Below are 21,190 nucleotides of genomic sequence, written 5' to 3'. Positions count from 1 at the left end.
TGCCTACACTATTTTTCCTATGTGAAGAGAGCAATCTTGCAAAGTTCTGATGTTTTGAGAGTCATAGTGGAATAAAACAGTGTTTCTCAAAGTGTGTCTTCAGAATCCACTAGATAACTTATTAAACATGCAGGTTCCTGGCTTGTATCTCAGTTCTCTTTTGACTCAGCTTGGCCAATCATCAGAATTCTTAATTCTATAGATTTTTTTAAGCCTTTCCCTGACCTACTTAATAAGAATATCTGGGAGCTGAAGTTGATAATCATCTCCTCTCTGGAACGAGCTCACAACACTGGAAGGGCACGACATCATTTCTGTGTATTTTTGCCAAAAGTGCATCACATTATTCTAATGATGATAAAACATCAAACAAATCTAAATTGAGAGACATTCTACAAAACAATTATCTAGTAGTCTTCCCCAGAGTATCAAGGTCATTTGAGACAAATAGGAATGATTAGAGGAGACAAATGAGGCACAATAAGGAAATACAATATGGGATCCTAAATTGGATCCTGGGCCAGACAGAGGACATCAGTGGGATAATTGCTGAAATTGGGATAAAGTCTCTAATTTTATGGTGTTGCATCAATGTTAATTAATTCTTAATTAATTAATTATATTAATTGTTACAATTATTTCTTTTCAAGTTTTTGTTCAATAATTCTTACATCTTATAGCTTTTGTTCCTTTGCTCTGTAGGCTTATAAGATCAGTATTGCCCAAGTCAGGCAGATTTTCAGACCTTCCAAAATAACAGTGTGTTAGTTCTGTTAGACTGTATGCACTTTTTGTTCACTTTGCAATTCATTATCTAGCAATACTACCTAAAATTAGGTAATATTGCTAGATAATGAATAATTGTGGTCCTTTTTGCAAAGTGATTAGTGATATATTAATTTAATGAGTTTCTACCAGCATTAAAAAAAAATGGGATAGAAAATATCCATGTAAGATAAGTAAGGTTAAGTATAGTTTCGTGAAACTCTTTCATTTATATATATTGCACCTGTATTGGATAATCATTTAAAATGTATTTTGTACTCTTGGTTGCCATCAGTGAAAAGTTTGTAAGCCCCTGCTTTGGGAGCTGTTGGTCTTGTGAAGACAGACGAAATTGTTAAAAGTATTGTGTCGTACAGACAAATGGTAAGGATTTAGAATGTTTTGTTTGATACCCCTGGTGCATTTGGGGGCCAGAGATCAGGGGTTGTCTAAAAGTCGAAGAGTTTTGTTGGCCTTAGGGTCTTTACCTTTTGCATTTTTAACAGACTACAACTTCCAGTACTGAGCTGCAGAAAAAAATATTTAAATGCAGAATGCCTGATATGCCTGCAAATAGGTAGATCTGTTGAGCTACCAAAGCCTGTGCTTTGTTTCAAGGACAGAAATTGGCTGTGAAATTCAAGGGAGTTACTAAAGAACAAACAAAAACAAAACGAAACAAAACCAAACCTGGATGAGCCAGAGCAGACAGAATGTGCCAAGGAAGAACAGAGCAATTGCTCCTGGAGGAGGAAGTAGATTTGTCTCACTGCTGTTGTAGGCAACGTTCCAAATGCTTTAGGGCAGGAGTCATGTATGAGTGTCTTTTCTCTATGACTTTTGCACTTTCTGCTAAGAAAAGTTTTTGAATGCTCTATTTATTAGGTTATTTCAAGAAGGGAATTTGAAATGCTGTGCACATGTGGTCTCCACACTACCCGGCAGGTGCCCTGCTTGACCTCCAGCGTTTTTGGAGAAGAGGGCCTATGGAGAATGTCCTCAGGAAAATGCTTTATTATTACCTGCTTTTTAACATTTGAATTTTGGAGAATTATGTTAGGAAATAGTACACTCTTTTAAGATTGATGCCATCTGGGTTTTCTGTCTGGCTCTGCCGCTAATTACTATTAAACAACAGCCAAGTAATTAGACTTTTCTCAGCTTTAGTTTCTGTCATCTGTGAAATATGAGGGGAGCATCTCTAGGATGTTAGGAGAATCAAGTGAAATGGAAAATAGGAGAGAGCTGTGGTCTCTACAGAGCACTTTGCACATGAAAAGAAAGCAGGGATACGTGACTGCTTCTCTAATCATTATAGGAGGGTTGCGTAGGGAAGAGAGTTATATGGACACAACTTCCATGGCACTTTAAACAAGTCTTTCATACAGTTGTTAGAAAAATCTATAATGGAAAAGCTTGAGGAAGATATCACATCATATTGAGTTGACACCAAACTCAGTGCTTTAGGAACTTAGCTTTTGGGGAAGTTCTGAAAGCAGAGGGGATAGGGTTATACACTCTTATTTATTGAGTAAAACTGTTATCCATACTGGAGGAAATATTGCTAAATTAAAGTAGTTGCTCTTTCTGGTGGAAGTGCAACACCAAGACTGTAAAACCAGCTTAATCTGTCTCCAGCTGAAACACTGTGAGGTCGTAGGCAAGGGTTTCATTTTTAAGAGGACAGGTACTGAATTTGATTTTCCCGTGACCATTATCACCAAAACTGTTTTCAGCCCAATTGCTTGCTCTTTGACCATTAATTAACGAGGTGATTCAGTCGAACTTTATTCAGTTCAAATTAAATCCTTTGGAACCCAGCCCATATAGTCTCAACTTAGTTTCATTTCCTGGAGGGATGGGATGTGGGGTTCCCCCTTCCCCGCCTCACCCCCCAGTGTCCCATGAAGAGTTTGTAGCTACTTCAATACAGGCGAATTTCAACAAGATGAGAGGACGAGTCTTTTTAGAAATCACTTTCTCCCCTTCATTCACATGTTGGGAGGGTGTTTTTAAGTCCCATGTGCAGTTTTCTATCTGCGCATTCACTAGTCAGTCTTTTTTCCTTTCAAAACAACCTTCCCTCTTTTTGGCCTAAAAACATGCAAATATTCATGAATTAATTTCTCTTTTCTTTTCACATGTTTGTAACTGCATATTTCCTAGAGAACTGTATTTTAATGAGATTGTCAGTTTCCCATTCAACCTCATTCCAAGATGTTTTAGAGCAGTACGTTTTAATCTTTTCTAATTCTACTCAGAAGAAATTCTTAGCAGGGTATTTAAGTCAGATGATACAAATGGGGCCAAAAGAAGTAGACTCATAAGAATACTTTAAAAAATTGTGGTGCTGAAACTTATTTCCTTCCTGGTTCAAAACCATTTCAGAAACTGCGTGAATGACCTTTATTTTCTTCTCTGTAGCACACACGACTGTAATTTCCCATGACTATTTATGGACTGTACGGCCCTTTTCTAACTTCCTTTTTTTTTTTTTTAAAATGTCAACGGAATACGTATTTCTTTAATGGAAAATGTTCTATTTTGAGGAAGCTGCTTTTCCTTAGATAAGTAGTGGAGTTGGTGTGTGTGTGTAAGTGTGTGGGGGTTGCAGGATTGGAGAGTATTAAATTAGTGGATTGAGAGCTTGGAATGACAAGCCTGGTGATGACTCCTAAATACAAAGCCTTCTTTTAATCCAAGGTTAAAAACAGCTGCACCTGGTGTTCCAGAGTCTTCCTTTGGAAGAATATATGGTAAAATGGTTGCGAATTGAATGCTGAAAGGTTGAAACTGGTGATTTTGAAATGAGAGAAAGGCTGTTCATTAACAGGGTAGTTCCAGGTTGAGGGGTGGGGCCAATACGGCTTTGACCTTGGTCGCCATAGCAGGTGAGTCCTCTGGGCCGAATCCTTTCCATGCTCAGGTCACTGCAGCTTCACAGTGGAGCACACACAGTGGAGACCCAGTGCGAAGCGGGAGGGTCGTCTGTCTGTCTGCCCATGAGCCACGCAGGGTACCTGCTCTGTCCTTCCCTTTGCTTTCCAATGATTTGGACCCTGATCTCAGCAAGGATTCTTTTTCAGTTCTCCAGCTTTGTATTTTGCATTTCCCTGTGTTTCACAATAACTATGGAAAGACTACGTTGCTTTTGACAGTTTTAGTTATCACAGGTGTAAAAACATTCTTCATATTTTAGCCATTGTTCACTCTATCACTTGGATAACTGGTAGCATAGACATCTTGTTTTAATATAAATTGGACTGAAGTATAATATAAATGCAGAGAAGGGGCCAAATCATAAGTGTAGCACTTGATAAATTTTTCCCAGAGTGAACACACTCATGAGACCAGTACACATGTCAAGAACCAGAACATTATTGTATTAGAAAAATTAGAAGCTGTCTCCTAGACACTGCTTCCCTTCCCTGACTTCTAATACCATAGATTAGTTTTGCCTGATGTTTGAACTGTACAATTACAGAATTATGCAATGTATCCTCTGGGATATGCCTTCTTTCACTCAATATTAACTCTGTGAGATTCATTCTGTTGATACATGTACTTGTGGCTCATGTTCGCTGCTACATAGTATTATATTAGTTTACTACAGAACAACTATCTCCTGCAGTTGTGAATATACCTCAGTGAAATGTAGTTTGGCCATCGTACTGAAAAAGACTTAGGTACTATGTGATTTAGTTGTATTGTGATCTAATATCTAGTTATTTTATTATCATAAGAGCTCTTTTATTTAAAAATAGGCGGTTGTTTTTCATAAGACAGAATATTAACTTTACCTTATCATTCTCCCTTTCACTCCCCACCAGCTATAAAATTAATCTCTTCCTCTCACCTTTGTACTGCCATAAAAATTGATTTCTGTCTCTTTGTAATTAACACACATAGATGGCTATTGTGTTCATTGTAGATAGTGGAGTCACATATCCATCTGCCTGCCAAAGCCAGGACCTGTCTTCAAATTCATGTTTCTAAACCGTCTCCAATATGCCTGATATCAATCAGAAAGCTTCTAGGTGTGCTGAGGATTCTGGACTAGAGCTCTCTGGCTTATCAGCGGGATTTTGTTGCATTTTGTCATTATAGCCTGAGATTCCTGAATGCATCTGCAAACAAACTGGAAACCCTTCCTCCTGCCACACTTTCTGAAGAGACAAACAGCATCTTACAGGAATTGTATTTGACAAATAACAACCTCACAGATAAGTGCGTGCCGTTGTTAACAGGACACCCCCATCTGAAGATTCTTCACATGGCCTATAACCGACTTCAGAGTTTTCCAGCAAGGTAAAAGATCACAAAGTGACATTCTTCACTGCATTTCTGAAAACGGATTCATAGACGGAAAGGAAAAGCTAAAATACTTATTTTTCAGATACTGTAATGCTTGTTCCTCCTGCTTCTTGTTCACCGTTATCTTTTATTTAAGCCATTATCAGCATTCCTCAGAAATGTGTTAGTTTTTCTAATATGAATATACCCAGAGACCCAATCACTAGAATATTCTTAGGATTTGAAAATAAGGTATGTAATTTAGTGGGTGTATATTTTCTTTTGCTTCTTTTTACCCAGTCAAATTAAAAATTTTTTAATTAAACTAATATGGTATGTGGGAAATAGAACATAAACTGGAACCTGAAGGTGTTCGTTTCAGTTTTAATGCTTATGATGTAAAGAGCAGTGGTGACCTATGCGATCATAGAAACTGTGTAACATTACAGGTAATTTAATTTATGGCTCTCAGGAGATTCCACTTTTAATTCTATTTTAATTTTTAATTCCTAATATTGGGGGGCAGTGGCATTGTGTCTTGCTTTGAGTGAATCTATACACTGAGCCTGCGATAAACGATTTACTTGGCTTCCGTGTCATTGGCACGTATTCATCTAACAAGTTAGGTCTTGGAACTCACACATCAAAGATGCAAACGCTAACCCCTCTGCTTCCAATCCGCTTCCAACTGCAACTTAGCGTCGGGCCAAAGTGAAATATTCCCTTTGCTGCCATGAAGGGTACCACTCTGTTGAAACCCTTCTCAAGGAGGGAAGCCCAAATATGCATTGACTTCAAGTATTGTTCTGTATTTTTGTATACATTTGTTTCTTTATTTTCTCCCCTCACTTGATGTTAATGATTAAACTTTTCTTTCTTTTTTCTTTTTATGTATTTTTCTTTTATTGCGAAATGAGATAATATTTTTGGAAGAAAACATGGTAGTCACATAACAATAATATCTCTGAAAGGGCTCATTGTTCTAATTGGGATGGTGAATCACTAAGGCCAGCAAAATGATCATCAACTCTAATTCTGAGGGTACCCCCCACACAGTGACCCATACCTGTGGTAATCACCCAAAAGACAGAGAATTTTTTTTTTTGACCACCTTCTGTGTTGAGGGATGAAAACTTCTTTAACATTTTCTTTCTTGGACCTGATTTCTATACTTCAAATTCTTTTTCATGCTCATTACCCATTAATTTCTCCATATTTCTTTTCAAAATATGATGACAACATATTCAAATAATAATCTTACATATTCAGGCTATTGTAGATGGATTAGCATACAACATTGTGTAGCATATTCTAATACCATGCTGATTTCACAAGATAAAAAACAGTTCTTGTGTGTTTGGCATATATTTATTTTCAAGATAAGCAAATAAGGTAACTTTTATATTTGAGAGATGACAGAAAGAAAAGTAGTAAAGGTTTTCTCGCTAAATTTTTTAGAAGGTTTATTGTGACAAATGAAAGCCCAGCAAGCAGAGAAGATACCAATAACTGTAAACTAGAGGATTCAGAGTGTAAGTCTGGATCACACTCACTGGAAATCCTGTGCTTGTTAGACTCCAGTGGTGGCGAAAGGGCCAGAGGAGTGGTAGATGCATTATAGCACTGTAGAAATGGATGCTTTTCCCCTCCAGATTTATGGGCAATATGAGAAACCCTAACTCTGGAATTTTTCCTTAGTTGGTTACTGTAATTATTGGTTAATGTTACTAATATTGGTTATAATTCATAGGTTAGTATTGAACAATAAAAGACATTCTTTAACAAAAGTGTTAAATTATATTAGGACATGTTATTATGGGAAGGTCAGAAAGATTCCTTCTTTGTAGAAATTTAGCAGGAGTTGTGAGAAACTTCTTTTGGGTCTAGGTTGAGTTTGGGCACTGCCAGGGGTGGAGAGGTGAGCCAGGTCACCTCCAGCATGCTGATGCTCACCGTTACCGTGTTCCCACAAATGGGGTCAGAGGAATCTGGGGAGAGGGCTTTTAGGAGAAAGTACATCTTCATGCAAACTCTACCCTTTTTCACTCTGTATCCCCTTGAGGTCTCAGTGCCAGTACAAAGGAATCATACTCCCACATTAAGCTCTTTTAAAAGCACACATATTGGTTTAACACTACTGACCTAGTTGAGTGGGATTTCTCTTTGGAGTTCAGAGTAAGCTACATAGCAAAGTGACTGTTGTCAGGATAACTTAATTCACACACAGAGTTTTAATAGGAAAAGGAATCTATTTTTCTTCTTGCTGCCAATTTGAAGAGTTAAAGTTAATAGTTTTTGTTTTGTAGTAGGAAAGGTGTTAAAATACTTCAGTACTCAAAAACAATAGTGGGAAAAAGGTCTGATTTGTTAAAATGACTATTACAAGTGAATCTTTAAAGAATCTTTAGAATCATAGTAAATTACCCTTTAATTCTCATTATCTATATTTTTCCCTAAATTTCCTTATAAGTATTCTGTAACCTGCCCCTCCCCCTTTGATTTTTCTCTTTTTTTTAGTAAAATGGCAAAGCTGGAGGAACTTGAAGAAGTTGACATCAGTGGGAATAAACTGAAATCCATCCCCACAACCATCATTAATTGCAGGCGCATGCACACTGTGATCGCTCACTCCAACTGCATCGAAGTCTTCCCTGAAGTGATGCAGCTCCCAGAAATCAAGGTACGTGGTTTGATTCCATAAACTCCAACCTTCAGGTCAGCAGAGATTTGTTTTCTCTAACTCCTCAGTTCAGGATGTTTGCACCCTTGTGGAATTTCCTCAGAATGAAGACTTACCAGTTGCCCTTGCTCCGTCCTTCCTAACCACTGGGCTACACTGCTGAGTCAGCAGAGGAGAAGAACCAGTAAGCAGCAAACAGTGTGCTGGGAGTGGGGAAAACTGTATTCTGGGCGCTGTCCCTAACTAGCTGTGGGAACTTGAGGCTAACCTCATAGCCACTGACCCCTTTCCCATCTGTCTAACAGTACTTGTCCTGCTTACTTCCAGGGTGGTCATGAGGCTCAAGGACTGAGTCAGGTTCGACAGCAGTTTGAGGTAGCCAGCAGTATCACTGCACACCCCTACTCCCACTCCCCTAAATAAATGGCATCCACCCCACAGCACCCACTTCGTAGTAACTCCCTGCGTAGATGTGGTGTCGTTACTGTTACCATCACCAAACATTCACTTGAATTTAATGACGCTGGCAGGACAGACATTATTCCCATTTGATGGGTGAGGAAGCAGGTGCTGCAAAAACGGAGTGGTTTGTGTAAATGAAGGCAGCAAACTGGCAACAGAGACATTCTACAACTCCTGGCTCCCAACTCAGGGCAGTCTTGTGGGACGAAACCAGTTCACTAGAATGAAAGCCATCTAACAATGTTTTTTAAATGTATTTGTTTTTGGAGCAAAAAGAAAGAAGTTTTTGATCTATAATGTAGTTTTTCACTTGCATCTTAGCCTTCCCGTTTATCAGTTTTGTGCTTAGTAAAAAATAACTCTGGTTATAGACTTGGAGCGTATTCTAATCTCCTAAAAAGGAACAAAAGTCATCCTATTTGAAGGTACTTTAAACAGCATGAGTAATTTTCACCACAGCCATTTTTTTAACATCCATGGTTGAGGAGTGTACAAGCCATTTTATAAGTGTGTGCATGTGTGTGTGCACTTTAAGGCCGTGAAATATTTTGCCTTGAGTGCACTGTCATCTCATACATGACCGTGGCATTTTAGAACGCTTATGATAAACTAGCAAAAATATTTTACTTTTACTTTGTAATACATTTTACAGCAGTTAAGAGGTGGGGCTCTGAAGGGAGACAGATCTAGTGTTGGCAGATTCAGTGAGATCTGTTAAACTGATCATCAGGCATCAATTTCTATACCTGGGCATGAAGGTCATATAAGTTGTTAGTAGGGAAAAAGTGTATTTTTCAGTTTTCTGATGAACTAAGTGGACCCAGAATCATAGTGCTTATGTCCCTTAGTATTAATATCTTCAGCTTTGTTTAGCACTTTCAAATTAACTTTCCAAGCCCCACCTCCAGTCTTATGTTCCTGGAGCAGGTTGTGTTCTGTTTTGATCCTAAGGTAGACCTCCCTCTGGATACAGATAGGCTCTCAATCAGCTAGAGAGGAAGACTTGATCCCAGAGTCACCACATAAGCCAGGCTTGGCTTGGCTGGTCCCAGGCTGAAGCCCACACTGAGGCCGCTGGTGAACCTGAGAAGCAGAGGTGGCCATGGATGTGGCACTCACTTTCTCTTGCTCAGGAGCCCTTCACCTAACCACGTAGCAGCCACGTTGATAATGCAGGAGTTTGCAGTGAAACACAATCTTGCAGTTGAGTAACTTCAATTAGTGGGTTTTTTCCTAACCTTTTTTGAAGTGTTGTTTAAAAGCAGATGAAATAAATGTGTGATACATGGTGATGAAATTTGAGATTCAAGCACCGTATATCAGCAACTTTTGTCAAATTTTCCGTGTTCCTGTGGTGTCCTGATTCTAATTACTGGGTGAACAGCATCTTTTAAAATGTTTTAAATTCTCTCCAGAAGATTATTTTTATGTTTGCGCTGTACAGTAATAAACTACTCGGTCACTACCTTGAGTGACCTCATCTCTAGATCTGTGTTATGTTCATGGGAAATGGAGTATGAAGTATTTTTAATATGCCGCACTCTTGAGAACAATGGCTACAGGAAGTTGAATATCCCTTGGAATCAAGCCATGTTTGTTGTTGTTTCCAAAGTGAGTGATGAATGAGAGAGAGAGAACCTGCTTAGTCATAAAACACAAAGAACATGGGGAAATGGCTGGGTCAGAATGGATGAAAGAAAAAGGATTAATTCTTTGGAAAGTATGATAATGGAAATAAAGACAGATCAGGAACCAACTAGAAGTCAGTTGGGTGGAGCGGTTGACCTGCTTGACTTAAAAGGGCATCTAGCAACTGCAATATCCAAAAACCAGGAACTCGGGGCACTTGTCATTAAGGCCCTGGGATCTGGGTGAGTAATAGTTACTTAGAAATTTTTCTAACAGTTGGGGATTCTGAGATATCTGGGACAGAGCTAAGGAAAAAGGAATGAAGCAGTGTCTACCAGGAAGTGGCCATTTAAGCCACTTGTCTCCCTGTCTCACCAGCAGCAGACCAGCAGGGAGCCAGAACTGCAGTCTCTCTCTTTCATAGTTGATGTAATATATTAACTCAGACTAATTTGTTTGGTTTTTTAACTCTAGTTTAAAAAATTATTTCAGCAGATCTTTTTAACTTCAGAACTGTGCCCTTTCCAACAACATACTGCATGCATCTTATGAGGTGGGTTATGTATACATACGGATAAACAGTGGTCCTCTGTGAGCTCAGGCATATTAAAAGAATCCCTCTAGAGGATACTCCTGGAGAATGGAGCACTTGTGACCATGAGTCCTCAAAGAAGTTGACTATGAAGTGGTCACCCATTGTGTTCTTCAAACTCTTCCATCCCTAAGGGTAAAGAGAAGTGAGTTTATACTCTCAAAAATCTGGAATACAGCCTGGAATCGCCTATAAATTTCTCTGAAGTCTCCTTTTTGATCTGAAATTACATGCTAGTTTTGTGTTCTACTTTTTACCATTTCTTTTAGTTTTAATGTGAAAATAAAGGCTCTTCTCTCCATAATCTTTGAGTAACCCTGAAGCCCCCAGAAGCATGGGCCAGGTGTCCTGTAACTTTGTGATCTATCATTCAGTGCCCCCAAGGGCACATCCACAACCACTGCTCAGAAGCAATAATGTAAACGAGTTGCTTGGTTTATGTAGGATGCATTTTCTTAAGTTAAATTTTGCAAATAATTTAGTTTTGGTGTTTAAAGGAATTCACTGTTTGGAGGAATGGTATACTGTTTGGTGTATTAAAGATTTTTTTAAACAAATTTTTTTATCTTGATTGTCATTTTAATCAAATTATTGCCAATAAGTTTTCCTAAATCTAAAACCCAGTTGAGAAAAATCACAGATAGTGTATGTAAATTTAAAAGGAAGGGTTTATACAAATTAAAGTTCTTCTTTTGCAACTCCCTGAGAGGTGGGGAGGTGTAGATAATATACATTTATGAATCATTATAGACGAATATACTAATACGTAGAAAAACAGAACTTCCACCTTGGCTTTGGGGTCTATGTTTGAAGTAAAAGGTTCAGACTGGCTCACTTAGTTAATAGTTTTACTTAGATGTGTGAACATCCTACAGTAATGACTTAGCCTTTTACAGCATCAAGAATATATAGCAGTTTAACTGTTAAAAAGAGAATTTGACTAGAAGTTATATAATGAGAAATAATACACATATGTATTTTACTATTAAGCTAAAATGTCCGAGTTCCCATGTGACAATGAGAGAGGGAAGTAGTACCACTTCGACATGAGGCACCGTCTGTAGTTCACCATTTGGCCCCTACCTGCCTCTCCAGGCCCGTCTGCTCTCAGGCCCGGCCATCTCCAGCCACACCGCCCGCTCATGGTTCGTGTCCTGGTGCACTGTGCGTTGCTCTGGCTCCTGCGTGGCACATGTGCTGTTAGCTCTCACCAGGTGCCCTCCTGTTCTCATTTGCCTCATTAACTTTGATTCTTCATAAAAATGCCCCCGGGAAACCCTGTCTGAGGCCTCAGCAGCTACCCCTCCACTCTCACACCACACACACCAGTACATGTGGTCGAGGTCGATCGTAGGTCAGAGTGTTCCTTTCCCTTTGGCCTGGGACTTCCTCAGGGTGGGGACTGCATCTGCCATCCCTGTAGACCCTTGATGTCTCACTTATTGTCTGCCACGTTGTAGATGCTAAATAAATGTTCTTGTGATTGAATACTTGGATTTATTTGCTTCTTACGAATGCAGAATGGAAGTTAGGGAGCTTATTCAGCAGGGGAACATCATCCATCAGCAGCTTTTACTTTGTGAGGGCAAGGGAATGCGAAAGGTGATTGAGAGCCCCTTTTTTGGAACTATCAGAACTGTCGGGCAGCACAGATGAGGTGGTGGACCAGCTGTGGTCTGGAGATGGAAGAAGCAAGGGGTTGCAGAACCTCTCGATTCACTAGCTCTGTTAGGTTACTGTTTGAGGGCAGCACAAGCAGTTATTTGGCAGGAAATGTGTAATACACTGCTATGAAGATTGATATGCCTGTTTCTTTAGTAGTGTTTTCTGAGGAATCCTGGTAAAGATATTGGGGCTTTCATGATAATTACACTTAAACTGTACATCAGATTGTATTCCCTTTTCCTTAAGGTACAACGATTCTTTTTCTACACTGTTATCTAACTGTATTGGTGATTATTTTCCTCTAAATCATGGGTTCCTTCTCAACTATGAGTTACCTCACTTTTTTGAGGGTTGTATAATTCTGAGTATCCTTACCAGAATTTTGTATTATAGCAAAGTAACTTTTGTTCGCTGTATCCTAGAATGAGCCTGAAAGAGGGAAAGATAATATTTTAGACAGTCAGTATTCTGTTTAACAATGTATTTCCAAAGTAATTATAGTGTATTAAATATAAATATGTACAGTAAACAACGTAGAATATGTTGGTACTATTTTTTCTCAGGTCTCACCCCCAAATTTTGTTTCTTTGTGTTCAGCCAACAATTGTTTGGTGAGGACTATTAAAAGCATAGGACATAGTACTTATAGGTAAAATGCTTACTATCTGGGTTAACACCAGTAGGTTGGCACCAGGCACCAAGGTCCTGTAATTTTTAGGAACAAACCTCCTTCAATGTGCAGAACTATGTAAGGGTGTTTCTCTGCTTATCTGCCACTAAAGAAAAGTTGCCTTCTCATGCAGCAATAATCACATTTAAAAATGTATCAGAATTGCATTGCAATGCTACTTACTCTAGACTGAATTTAACTTAAACATGTGTGTCTCCATTCCCAGCCTAACAGATTTAATTACTGACGGACCTTCTTATAAGATCCACTCATTGATTTATTCAACAAATAATTGTCTACCAAGTGCCAGGCAGTCATTTGTTTGTTCCTGCTTTCAATGGAAGCTGCTGTTCTTTGCAGCTCACTGCACTTGGGACATAGGACAAGGCGCAGTGCCTGCTCTCTCGGAGGTCATAATCCAGTGGAAGAAACCAGTGAGCAGATACTTATAACAAGTTCAGACGGGGGCTGTGGTGGAATTGGCGTTGCATCTTAAAAGAATAAGACAGATTACCAGACAAAAGGCCAGGATAGCTTGAAGAGTTCCAGTCACAGAGAGAAGCATGTGCCCAGACAGTTGAGAACATGACATGTGCAAGAGTTAACTTTGACACAGCCGAATACATAATGTGGGAAAGCAGGTGGTGAAAGGTGGGTGCTGGGGACTTTGGTGGCAGATTGAAAGACAGTAGGCAGCAATGGAAAGACGGAAGCTGGAGTGTGATCGGATGGAATGCATCACATCAGAGAATCACTCTGACAGCACAGTGGGAAGTGGATCCGAGGGAAGTGAGACTGAAAGCAAGGTTAAGATGCTGTCGCAGTCCTCCAGGGGAAACATGATGTGGGTCAGAACAGGACTGTGGGTTACACATTCTCTTACCAGAAAAATTGCCAATTGCTCCCGCCTGTGCAAGTGGTCCTTCTGCCCTGGTCCCTGCTCCCTTAATGGAAATGCAGCGTCTCATTTTAGGACTCACCTCACTTAAGCCTTACGTTTTGTGAGAAAGGAAGTGTTATTCCTAGTCACAGATGACACATAATGTTTGTTCTAATCAGTATGCTGACCCTTTTTGTGGAAGTCTCCCAAGTGAGATGAGGCAGGAGCTGTTGGAGAGTCCAGGTATTGGATGCCTGGAAGGCAGGGTCCATGTTTGAATCTGGCCATTTACCTTTGCATGTAGTAGGCAAGCCCACTTGCTAGTCTTTTGCCAATTTCTTATTTTGCTTCTTTTGAATTATCTTCTCATTTTGAATACTTGTTCCCTGCCTTGTCCTTATTTTACATTTTTTTTGTTTGTTTTAAGGAAATCCTTCAAAGTTCCATTTTGATGTAAATACAGCCCTCATGGCCACGACAGGTGCAGAGATACTGTGAGCAATATGAGAGACTATCTTCAGGATTTTTCAGTTAATGTTTAATTTTTAAATATAGAGATCAACTCAATAGGCTAAAGCTGCAGAGAACAAGGAACATAGATCTTCCACGTCATTCAAAGAAAGTAAAAATTTTAACTGCATTTAGCAAAGCCTGTTTTAAACGTTTATGGCAGAGTAGCTGACAAACTTAGCCTCTGCGTTTGGCCAGCGTAGTATAGTGAGTGGTCAGACTGATTCTCCTGCAGCGAGCAGGGTCACAGAACCACCTAACAGCCTCTCCAGCCCCTGTCTTCTTGTGTCCCCTTGTCCTTCCAGTGCGTGGACCTGAGCTGCAACGAGCTGAGTGAAGTCACTTTACCAGAAAACCTGCCTCCAAAACTCCAAGAACTAGACCTGACGGGGAATCCCCGACTTGCCCTCGATCACAAAACCCTGGAGCTGCTCAAGTAAGTACTTTGTGAAGCGCTGCAGCCCAGTCACTCATCACTGAAAGTGGCCTTTACCACTTAGTAAAAAACACTAACTGGAATATGAAGTGTTTCGTGAGTCTGTACTTCACCAAAATGGATGGACAGCCAAGAAAAATGTCAGAAGAGTTGGATACTAATGTATCCTTTCAGAAAGTTTTTGAGAAAGAATCCAGACAAAAGAGATGAGAATAATACAAAGAGGAAAACAGGATTTAGAGACATAGGAGAGAGCAGTGAACAACCAGGACATACACTTACATGTCAGTTACTGATAACCCGGTGTGATGCTTAAGGCAGATGTTACACAAGGACTTTGAAAGAGATTCCTAATGTGGGGGAAGCTGATAATTGGAGCCAAAATTAAGATTATTTAAACAAAACTGGGGATGTGCGAGAGTTAGATACTGCTAAGTTCTCTTCCTGTTTTGGGAAACTGATACTGTCTCATGACTGATGTTGATGGAGACTAACAAGTTAGAGTTCATTATGTAAAATGTTACATAAAATGTTAAAGGAACCCTCAGTAGGAAGGATGTCTTTATAAGAATGTTCATCACAGAATTCTAAATGTCTATCAATAGAATTCAGTTATACTCCACAGTTGAATATTATACAGCCATTAAAAACAATGATGGAGAATTATATTGCTAACTTGAAAGATCTCTGCATATGACATTAGGTGAAAAGAAAATTTACAAGGAAATTTGTATAGTATAATTACACGTTTTCCAAAATAAATTTGTGTGCATATGGTATGTGTGCATGTGTGTGTGTACATGTGCACACTTAGAAAATGCCAGAAAGGATATAAAGCAAAACGTTAAAATAGTGCTATTCTCTGGATAGTAGGATTATGAGTGATCTTTGTTTTCTTCTTGAAACTTTTCTGAATTTTCCAAATTTTTGCAGTGTGTCTTAAAGTAACAGTTTTAGACGTTGACACACATTAGACATTGTGGTGCCATCTGTGCTTAAACCCTGTTGTGATTTCTGTTACTGACAGTCATCTTTCATTATCTTAGGAAAAAAAACTGAAAAGGAATGGAATTTAAAAAGAATGGTATTAATGGTCTGTTAATACTCTCCTAAACTTCAGTGCAAACTAAAATTTGCAAATCACTAAGGTGGTTCCTGGATGGAGTTGGCCTACTTTTAGTGCCTGTTTGTTGCCATTTTAAGTACTTAATAAGAAGACTGACTTCGACAGATGATGGAAGAATCCTGGCTAAGTACAGTGTTCTAGGGAAGCCACAGGGGCCCGAGGCTCTCTCCACTGCTTTTCAGTATGTGAAGCCTTGGTCCAGATCCCTCAGTGTGTTCAGATCTCAGTTTTCTCTTCGATTAGGGAGGATGGTCTGCACACTACTCAAATAGAGAATGAGCAAAGGACATTAATATTTAACAAGTGCAGTACAGATAGTTACATGAAAAGATCATGCTCAGCCTGATCAGTGCATCAAGGAAATAGTAGATAAAATATTTAAATGGTAACTTTTTTCCCCCTCAAATTGGTGCTGCTAGAGGATTATAAATTGATACAACTTTTCTTAAAAACTATTGGCCAACAATGTAAGTCAACTTATGCGTCAATGCAAAAATAAAATGTTTTTAAAAAGACCTGTGTATCAAGCTTTTAAAAATATTCACATACTTAGACCAGGGTTTTATGTGGCAAAAAAAATGTATTCTAAAAATTAATCAGAAATATGATAATGTTTATTTTAGGTATGGAGATAGTCATCAAGATATTTCTAATTATATTTAGGATGAATGTAAAATGACCTGGGGAAATGTTCATGATGTAATTAGAAAAAAGGTGCAAAACCATGCATATAATAGAATGGCCCCACTATTATATAGACATGAGACATTATCTGTTAAATATCTACCAAAGGGTACGTGTTCCTGGAGTAACTGGAGCTACTGCAGTGAAGCAGCTGTGTGCTCTGTTCAGTATCTAGCAGGTTGTGGCTTCTTAGTAACCCTGGGGAGTTTCCATATCTAATGTACTATTTACGCTCAGAGGGTTGGCCTGTTTGTTCTGCATGAGCCAGGGTCAGTCCACATGGTGACTCTCCTGTGTGGCTGAGCTCCGGCTCCCAAATTCTCTCAGACTCATTTCAAGATGAGAGTCAACATTCAGATCACTTCAGACAGCTGCTCAGTCACCCTGTATTCAACTAGGCAGAGAATGAGAAATTGCTGCTTTGCCAGAAAGGATTATGGGGGAGTTTAAGGATTGTTTTTTTCTTTAATAATAAGGCTAGGAAGTGGAATTATTTCTTTGAAGACGCTATGTTCTGTAAAAAGTATAAATGCCTCCAGAAATGAGCCTTCCATTTTCCTCTAGAATTCAGAAAGTTAGCAAAAATGTAGTGAGAGCCGTAAGATATGCCGTAAGAAGCCCATTGCATTGCTTACCATTGCACATGGATAGAATCTGGTACCAGGTCGTATGGGAAGCAGATAACAGCAGCGTGTCTTTTTTAATGCCCCTTTTATTCGTAGGTTTGAAAAGAGGATATATGTAGCCCTGATGCAAAATGAGGTATTTGATTTTGGGATTTCCTATTGGCACCATCTATGATTTTTATTTTTTTCGGCTTTTTAGGATAAAGGAGAAAATGAATGTTTGCTGGTAATTGAGAGTAGAAACTTTTCTTAAGCAAAATATATTTAAATTTCAAAGAAATTGCCGTCAGCTATTTCTGGAATCAAAGCGAATACTATTGGACATTGATTTACTTCTGAATTGAATGGCTCTTAGGAAGGGTCTTGAGTGTTTATTATATTTTGGAGTTAATGAACAAATAACAGATTCTTGGGGTCATGAAAGAAGTGTTCAGGTGTTGTTTAAGTTAAGAGATTGTACATATGTTGTTTCTCTTCTTGAAGTAATAAGGGGGAAAAACTAGTGGCCGTTTACAAGTAAGCAGGGTTTATCTCACCATGTGGTAGGCACCTCTTAAAACTCTGCTTCACATCTGTATGACTTCCTGTGTGCGGGCTCTGGGTGCTTTCTAGCAGGCTGGTTTTTCATGAACGCCATTTGAGAGTTCACACTTTTGAGTATTTCTACCCTGGGTCCTGTTGGACCAAATATGGCCTATGAGAGCTTAGGTGAGAGAATTTGCCCCTTGGTTTCTATATATGTAGGTAATGTGTAATTTATTGATTGCCCCTCATTTGCTTCATAATTTTATGATATTGGTCTCAGCATGTTTGGCTGTGCAAGTGAGGGAAGAATTGGAAGCTTCAGAATATGGCAAGTCCCCAGTAATATTTGTGGAGTATTTGAAGGGGTGATGTGGGCAGAAATTGGATTTGAGAATGAACTTCTCACATCATCCAAATACAGTACAGTTGTGGCTTAGGTTTTGTTCTTTTCAAATCTAGGTTTTATGTTGTCAAAATATGTGTAACTTAACAATTAAACTTTCTTTTCTCATGGCAAGATTGAGAACTGTCCCTTTCATTCCCAGGAGAGAGCAGCCGTCTAGGGCAGTGAGTGTGAAAGTCTCTAATAACCGCCATTCAATGCTGATAAAGACCAATTTTTCATTCTCTGTATATATGCCCCTTTGCTTTCATGATGATGAGTAGCTAGTTCTTGTTGCTGCTAAGTATTTCAGACTCATTAAGCCCAGTAAGAAATGGTAAGTACAGAGTGCTTAGGTGTTTTTCATTTCTCAGATAGAGGTAGCAGTTTACACATGTTCCGTTTTAATGATTCCTGTCCCCTCCGTTTCTCTGGTTAGTAACATCCGCTGTTTCAAGATTGATCAGCCTTCGGCAGGAGACGCGTCTGGAGCCCCAGCTGTATGGAGCCATGGCTACACCGAAGCTTCAGGGGTGAAAAACAAGTAAGTGGGTGAAACTTTGGAGTGAGATCTGCCTCCCACCCGCCTCCCTGCTTTAGCTGTGCAGAAGGAAGCCCAGTGCTAGCACACACTTTCCCCGAGTCACATTTGTTTGAACATGTTTCCCCAGAGTGAGGCCACCTCATGACTTACTTTGGAACGTTAAGCTAAGCCCTGCTTGGCATCACATACTCTCTCTTTGTGAGAGATGTTGCTAGGAGACGGTGTAACTGACACATTATGTCTATGTGAGACTCCAGTGTTTAGAGAAGGCGTAAGTATTGAAATGCATCCCTGCTCTTTTGAAAAGCCCCTTTATCTTTCTCTGAAGCCTGTTTACCAAGCAAAACAGGGATAGTACTAAAGGAATAGAAGTCGCCTCGATTATCCATATTCAAGATCCCTTACGTTATTGGCCAGTTGGTGTTTCTGTGGAGCTGTTTTTTATAGTCTAAATTAGCTTGTCAGGAGTTTGATGTCCATCTCCTGTAATGTCAGCTACTTGTCTTGCCACCAGGTCTTGTCCCTCTTAATTTCTTTTTCTTCTCTGTTTTCACCAGCCTTCCCTGTCTTAGATGTAGATGTTCATTTCCTGAGAACTATAATCAAGCTCTTCAGACTTGCTTGCTTTTTATGAAGGGGTGCTAAGAATCAGTACTAGAAAAGGAAAGGGTCCTATGAATTAGAATAGTCATAGTTCAATTAGCTAAGATATAAGAACATAAAATATTGAGAGCAGGGGAAGAAAAAGAAAGTGGAGGATGATCCCATAATAGCTAACATGATCATTCAAGCCTGAGTGCCCGTTAGACTCAGTCAAGTGAGGAACTTTAAAGAACGTTCTCCAGCCTGAGCCCTGAAATCAGAATGCTTTGAAGTCCCCAGGTGATTCTGATGTGCATCCAGGACTGAGAACCACTGACGAGCTTGAACACTTTCCATGGAAAATAGAAGGTGGAATTGTGCTTGCCAGGCTGACTGCTTTTCCCCGGGACGGAAAGCAGAATCAGCTCACGCTGTGGGTCTGGCACAGTGGTCCTCTCCTCTTCTCCTAAGAGTGTGATCTGACGTTGTACTGTCCAGAGAGGACATAGCCCTCGTTTCAACACCTCTATTCCATTTGCCCCAGAAAAGGGCAGAATAACCATTTGTGCCTGGGCTTTAACGGCTGCACTATTTCTGTGTACTTTGCATTGTTCATCATCGTATGTGGGGGAGACGGGAAGAAACTATATATTCTTTGGAGCACTCAGAGTTCCTTCCTAGAGAGCTTTCTTTTTAGATTAAAAGATCTTGTGTCATACTTACAAACACCAGTACATGAAACTACTTTCTAATTCCAGAATGCTGATACGAAATACAAGATTGGTTTCTAAAACATCCGTGGATATTAAAATGTATTATCTACTCATATATGTTAATGAAGCAATCATCAATTCTATTTTTTTACATAATTCCCCCTTTCACAATTCCTTTTTTTAAACTTTTTGTTATATTGAAGCATAAGATAATCAATAAGCATACAACTCTATGAACCACCACCTAGATCGAAAAACAGATCATTACCAGCACCTCAGAAGTCCGAAGCCATCTCTGGTCTTCACTTTATTTCTCTTGCTTTTTCACCCTTTGGTTTTGCCAGCAGAAATTTCGCAAGAGTTTTCTTTTTAAACTGTATGTAAAGTAGAAACATAAACAAGAAGCTTGCTGCTTTGAAGGAAGGAGAACTGCTGTGGTCCCTGCCCCCAAATCTCGATAAACACCTCTTCTCTTCTCCCCACCCCCGACTTTCTCCTGTGGGTACCAGCGCTATGTTGCCTCCCTGTCAGGTCATTTCAGATCTTTTGGGAAACCCAAGCAGGGAGCTGCAATTGGATAATTTAGGTTCTTCCTCAGACTAAAAAAACCAACAGAAAGCTCCAGTGGAAATGAAGAATCACTACTGTACTTTCAAAATACATTTTTTTTTCATACCCTCCCACTCTGACTAGCAAGGGGAGCTTAAAGAAGGACGGCAGAATTATAAGATGATTAAATATTATATTATTAAATTTTACTTTGCTACTACTTGTCATGTAACTTTGGATGACTTCGTTTTCTTAATAAATGGAGGCTAGAATTTCAAAGTACTTAGGTAAGAGCCAGACTGCCTGGCTTTGACTCTGGGCTCTGTACTTTTTTGCTGTGTGACCTTGGGCAGCTACTCATCCTGTCTTTGGCTTAATTTCCTCGTCTGTAAAATGGAACTAAAAATACTACTGTCCTCATGGGATTGTTTTAAGGATCCCCTGATTACAGATGCGAAGAACTTAGACTAACATGTACTATATAGTTATCTCTGTTTAAGTGTTAGCTACTATTATTATTAGTGATAATGATTATTTATATTGTTATTTATCCCCAAACTCCTTAAGGTCAGGAATTATGTTTTCAGGTTCATATCTCTGTTACCTAGCCATGATACATGTCAGGTGCTTAGTAACTTTTTTCTTTTCATTAATGTATATACAGTAAGAAGAGACAATTTATTTTCAGCAAAATTCACCTTTCTTAGTGTACAGCTCTGCAAGTTTTGCTGAAAGAGTGTCTCTGTGTGACCACCACCGTAATCAAGTTATAGAAAATTCCCCCACGCCCCTCTGTCGTCAGTCCTTTTCCTCACTCCAAGCCTCTGGCAACTCCTGATCTGTTCTTTGTTTCAGTAGTTTTGCCTTTCCTAGAATG

At 39.3% G+C, this 21,190-nt stretch overlaps 1 protein-coding gene across 1 annotated transcript in view; it reads left to right on the top strand.

The window, feature by feature from the left end:
• Window positions 1-21,190, top strand: part of PHLPP1 (PH domain and leucine rich repeat protein phosphatase 1) — a 186,321-nt gene that overhangs the window by 153,224 nt on the left and 11,907 nt on the right. The window contains exons 11-14 of the mRNA XM_015240478.3: window positions 4,873-5,073; window positions 7,576-7,738; window positions 14,452-14,582; window positions 18,365-18,469. Of these exons, the coding sequence (XP_015095964.2) occupies window positions 4,873-5,073; window positions 7,576-7,738; window positions 14,452-14,582; window positions 18,365-18,469 (600 nt within the window). The remainder of the gene's footprint in view (window positions 1-4,872; window positions 5,074-7,575; window positions 7,739-14,451; window positions 14,583-18,364; window positions 18,470-21,190) is intronic.

Source organism: Vicugna pacos, chromosome 30, assembly GCF_048564905.1.
Source record: "Vicugna pacos chromosome 30, VicPac4, whole genome shotgun sequence".
NCBI classification, from domain to species: domain Eukaryota; kingdom Metazoa; phylum Chordata; class Mammalia; order Artiodactyla; family Camelidae; genus Vicugna; species Vicugna pacos.
This window is presented reverse-complemented; position numbering and strand designations above follow the sequence as displayed.